This window comes from Fopius arisanus, unplaced genomic scaffold (assembly GCF_000806365.1).
Source record: "Fopius arisanus strain USDA-PBARC FA_bdor unplaced genomic scaffold, ASM80636v1 scaffold00001, whole genome shotgun sequence".
NCBI lineage: Eukaryota > Metazoa > Arthropoda > Insecta > Hymenoptera > Braconidae > Fopius > Fopius arisanus.
This window is the reverse complement of record NW_011887740.1, coordinates 340,456-346,264: the sequence shown is the minus strand read 5'-3', so window position 1 is coordinate 346,264 and position 5,809 is coordinate 340,456. Positions and strand designations below refer to the sequence as shown.

The window sequence follows — 5,809 nt, the reverse complement described above, 5'->3', positions numbered from 1 at the left end:
GTCCAAGCACAATTGAATCGATCCGTTTTTCGCGAAGTTATAACACTATAGAGTAATTTTTTATTCGTTTTAAAGCTAATAAATTCAGGTTCATGAAATAATAAGTCGGGTAGGCAAACACATGAATTTTGAATTAAAAAACTTGAAGGCTATCAAGCTAGGTGCAGAATATTCAGTAATTTAAATTAGGATCTACCGCGGGATGTACTACCTCAAAATGAATTTGATTAGAGCTTAAAATATCATACTGTCGTAATTAAGAGATGATTACGAGGTATGGTGATCATGATTACAGTATATCTCACGACAGGCGCCGAATTCAAATATTTTTAAATAACGACTTTTAAACAATTTTTCTCATATATAAATACGACGCTTATTACTATCATTTCCATCTTCGAACTCGATCAACAAGGCATCCAAATAAATTTTCTAATTTTTTGAATCATAAAAATACAAAACTAAACTTTCAACGACTACAATACTTTTATTGGAAAGTAAAAATCGTAAACATGTGACGTACGAACAATTCGTCTAGTGGCCTGAATAATGCGTCTGTGTAACAGTCAAGGGGATGGACAAGTACTTTAAAGTTGATGTGCGCTTAGCAGCTTAGCATTAGCGCTGACTGCATCATGCCATCCATCTGAGCTTAGCACCTTTCAATATTAAACCAAATAAATAAACGAAAACACAATTATGGATTATCTTCACATTATGCCAAACAAGGTAGGCTTTTTTATATAATTACTTTTCAATTCGTGTAACTGAGTACGTGTGTATATCAATGATGAGTGCAGTTAACCTCCAAGGACGAGCGACGTGAACTGAACTCATATGCCGATTTACCGTATCATGGAATGTTATACCAATTCGAAAATATATTTCGTTGCATTTTCTCCATTAAAAATTATGCTAATTTCTAATAAATATATTCTTGTTGTTTGTTTCAGAGTGAAGAGGAGATGACTTCCGAAGAGCGGATGAGGTATAGTTCTCAATTTTATATTAATTTTGGATTTTATGATTTTTTATCGAATGTTGAACGAATATATTTATGAAAATATAGTGATTAACACAATAATTTATGAATATAAGACGATCATTGATTTTAATTATTTTAGGGCAGAGCACATAAGGTTACATCAATTACACAAGGGGCATGAATCAATGCACGCAGAAATGTTACTTATTTTGTTAGTAACTCTGGTTGTAGTTCAAGTAATACTTGTTGAGTGGAAGAAGAGACATTTTAGATCGTACCAGGTAATCCATTGCATTTTAATAATTAAAAATTTTGAAGATATCAATTTTTTACTGTTACCTCTACATTAAAATATTATAGGCTTCCTCTAACTTCCTCTAAACCCTATCTAAACCCTACTAGGCTTCCTCTTCTACGTGGACAGAATGAACAATAAATAAAAAATGAAATAAAACAATCGTAATGCTTATCGAAACCAAACAGAACTATCAGGAACAGGCAGTGTAGATCCTAATTTGTTTTGTTAAACAATATTGAAAAGTTTCTGGTTTGTTAAATTATCCGTTGGTATATTTTTTGTCGTATGCTGACTAAATCGTCTTATTTTTCAAGAAAAAGAATACTTCTTACAAATATCACAGAACCCATCGCCATGAAACGAACATAAAACTCTATTCTTAGAGCAGACAATTACTCTACAACTTTTGTACAATATAACTACTTCTGTCAGTATTAGTATAAAATAATAAGCAAGTAAAGAAATTAGTATTATCCGTATCCATTATATATATATCATATTATCTCTTAGAAACATCGAACTGTGGTTGTAATTGTAGGTTTGTCGATAAATTTCTGTAGCTACTACATTATGAATTCTAAAGAATCCGTTTAATCCTTTATGTTTTCATTAATTTATCGATTTATCTATGTCTGCTTATTCGTAAAAAGGGGCAATGATTCAATCTCTCAGCGTTTCTGGGTTACAAAAATAAAAACGAAGAATGTCTATATATGTAATAAAAATTTTTATTGTTTTCAGTTTGTAACGTTGATAGGAGTGTGGATAATACCATTTGCGATTTGCCTGATGAATTTTTGGTGGAGGTTTATATTTTTCTGGCTGTTATTCTCCTGTGTGACAGGACTCGTTGTTAGGAAAGCCCTTCAAAGACCCATCCGAGGAACTACACCTAGGTATTTGTATGAAATATTTTTTGGAGTGGCCAATTGACATCGTGTTGAATATGAGCTCTTTCTGATAATGGCTTGGAGCGCCTTAAAAAAAATAATTCTTTGTTAGAAGAAAGGTCAGTCATTATCAACATAATTATCTAGTAGGAAAAAATGTCATATTTAACTTATTGTTCTTTGTAACTCCATATTAAAATGCGTATGCGCTGTAGAATAAAATATTCATAAAATTGCACTAATTTTTATTATTTTGTTACAGATTAGTGTATAAATGGTTTTATTTTATTTATCGGTTGAGTTACGTCCTGGGTATAATTGGATACTTGATAGCTTTTGCCACATTCTTCGGATTAAATCTAGTTTTTGATACTAAGGCGCCCACTTGGATGGATTGTGGATTACTATTTTTATTTTATGGACTTTATTTTGGAGTTTTGGGCCGTGATATTGCGGAAATATGTGCTGATAAAATGGCGTGTCATATTGGGGTAAGTGTTTTTATTAAAATTTTAATATCATAATTTATTAGAGAATTGAATGCACCTAAAAGCTGTAAGATTATTATTTGCAAAACAAGACAAGAAGTTGGAAGACATATTTTATGAATGATAACTATTGAAAAGCATTGCAATGTCTTGTTCTAATAACAAAATTGGATAGTTAGATAGACCAGTTCAATAATTTATACCAATAAGTTACCAAAAAAATATTTTGAAAACTTCTAGAAAATTACATTTTTTCCGTTGCTCTAGTGTCAGATCGTTAAAGCCCGACAAGTGTATGGATGTAGATGTAAAAAAATCGTAAAATTTGTTGTCATCTCCACGGGGCAATAAACAACATGAATGAGATATATTTCCTTCAAAGCGCGAATATTTTTTCTAGGCTGCGCTTGGAATCATCTTTTAGTGTTGAACGATATCGAAAATTTTTTTCAAAATAAAGCGACATTTTTTAGAGATATGATATGATATGATCAGCAAAACTTCTGTTTCCGAATGAAAGCATTGTAATCGTCGATTTTCGTTTTTTATTTAAAAATATGTGAATGAAAGATAATCAATTTTGCAGACTTGCTCATATTTATTCATTTATATTTGGATACATTAGTTTAATCATATAATATATGGGCTTTTCAGTACTATGCACCCAAAAGTATGCCAACCAGAACCCTAGACCCAGGAGTCTGCGCTGTATGCGGTAACAAACTTCTGGTCTCAGAACACGAGGAAGGTGTCATAGAAAATACTTACAAATTGAGTTGTGACCATGTGTTCCATGAATTTTGTATAAGAGGTTGGTGCATCGTTGGAAAAAAACAGATGTGCCCATACTGCAAGGAGAAAGTTGATCTCACGAAGATGTTTTGTAATCCGTATCCTTTACTTATCATTGATACTCAATTGAAATATCTTTTATTTATGAATATACTTTAACACTGGTGAAACAAAAAATTCTAGAGGATATGAAATTCCAGAATGACAAAACTGCGAGTTCTATATTTATATTCGCCACGAAAATTTCACCACTGTTTTGATATTTTTTTGTCACGAAGGTAATGAGCATATTCTTCGAAAAGTGTTGATCAAATTGACGTTAATCAATAGATATTTTTTTGCTTATTCAATAACTCATCAACTTCGATAATCGCGTGGTCATTTGTCTAGATTTATTCTAAACTCTTGTGAATTCTGTTGAAAAACGTTAGACAAAACGTAGAAAAATTAACAATTCATGAGTTATTCAATAATGATCAAACTACGAAATAGTGTATTCTTTCGCGTCAATTCTGTCAACAGTATTTAAAAAAACTGGAAAAAATACGAAAAATGATGGACCGCCAGTAATAAATTGTTACTATTTTCATTTTAAAGCTTTCAGAAACATCGTCGTTTTTCCTTAACAGTTGATTGAAGATGGGAACGACCACATGTGTTATTCGGTCAATTACTCGACTGGATTCGGTGGTTAGTGGCCTGGCAGCCACTAATATTATTACTAGTTCAAGGTATTAATTGGGCAATGGGTCTCGAGTAAGTAAACGGTTGAAATAAAAAAAGTAACACCCCACCCTATCACCTTTCATTCACATGAACTAGTTAAATTAATTGCTGGGGAGTCAATTCTATCTACTAGTTTTCATCATCAAAGTATAAAAATGCTATAAGTAAACCCAAAAATTTATTATATCTTATTCAGAAAATATATCAGAAACTAATGATTCTAGGTGAATTTGACAGATGAAATTTCTTATAACTGATGAGGTCGATTTACGGTGGATAAGAAAAGTCAAAGCACTGTATCATAAATATATTTCAACTTTCATTTTGATTGATTTGAAAGCCTTCTTCATTTTAATACTTGATGAAAAATGATATTTTCTGCATCAGAATAAAGCTGATAAAGCTTTCTAATTTTTGCGTCAGTTCTTCAACTGTATTGAACGCAAATGCGTGTCATTCCTACGTGTGATTCCTTGTCTAATGAATTTCATTTAACGTATTCGAAATTTATTTAATGAATCGAAGAATAAAATTGTAAATTAATTTAACCTTATAAAAACAAAAATCGATTTCATTGCATCATTCAATCCCCTCATTTTGTATACATGGAATAAAATGTATATGCAGAGTTTCTCCTTCCCTTAATCCATGTAGAGGATGTCCTATATACCTGTATTCGTACATTCGAGTTTTTCACGTTCAACATTCATAGTACCTGAATTATCAGAAAATACTATACTGTACTCGTAAATTTGTACATTTGTTGTAACTTGTTACTGTCTTCTTAAGTTCATTCATTTTTCTAAGAACCGTAATCGCTAACAAATAAAAAACTGTGAAAAGAACGAGCTGTATATATGTTGTAACTGATGAATTTACAATTTCTATATTATAAAATGCGCCAAATGTCAAGAACCAATGAATGCTTGCATTCAAAATGGATTGTAATATAAAGGGGAAGATTCAAAGAAAATTAAAAAAAATGTGCAGTATTGACTCCGCTTCTATTTATTTTTTAAAATTATTTTGCTATAGCAGTATCACTCATGAACAAACAGGAGTGAAGTAAATATCGGTTTTACATCAATACAGATTGTATTTATTTCTTCAGACAAGATGTTTGTACCTGGTGCATCGAGATTAGGTCTGAAGATATTAAAACGATTACCGGTCGTTATGAAATCTGTAATAATTTACTGCCGACCGAAATTGCATCTACGGATAGAACTTGTCTTTTTTTATCATTTCATCATTTGCGTCTTGTTTCGGAAAACCGGTATAGCTTGTGTAAATACCTCATAAATACCTGGGCAAATACTTGCGAAATCAGAGGATGTCGTCATCATCCTTTGCTTCACAAGGACGAGAGCTTTTCTATCATACCGACGACTGATTAAAAGCTATCAATCCATGTAATACTAGATTTCACGAAAGAGACTCTCCTCATCAGTAGAACATACAGATTTGAGTGTCAAATCTTTTCCCTCCCTCTTTCAAACCAATCAATGAATACTGACTTCGAAATTATCGTTGACCATTCAATTACCGTAAAAAGTAATTACTATTTCAATAATGAATCCTCGGTATATATGGTCTGATCTCCAGTTGAACTTCTCATTTCACTGCAATT

General features: G+C 31.7%; 1 protein-coding gene across 2 annotated transcripts; it reads left to right on the top strand.

Annotated features, from left to right (window-relative positions):
• Positions 1 to 560: 560 nt before the first annotated feature.
• Positions 561 to 5,175, top strand: LOC105265123 (RING finger protein 121). 2 transcript variants are annotated; one of them, XM_011303644.1, is made up of 8 exons: positions 561 to 729; positions 954 to 988; positions 1,125 to 1,266; positions 2,025 to 2,179; positions 2,436 to 2,664; positions 3,316 to 3,551; positions 4,093 to 4,209; positions 4,404 to 5,175. In XM_011303644.1, exons 1-8 carry the CDS (start codon positions 700 to 702, stop codon positions 4,405 to 4,407), a joined length of 948 nt encoding a protein of 315 aa, XP_011301946.1. In that variant the 5' UTR covers positions 561 to 699; the 3' UTR covers positions 4,408 to 5,175. The 2 variants fall into 2 exon arrangements, with proteins under 2 accessions (XP_011301946.1, XP_011301151.1); XM_011302849.1 differs by having other exon boundaries at positions 562 to 729; positions 4,093 to 5,175.
• Positions 5,176 to 5,809: the final 634 nt, after the last annotated feature.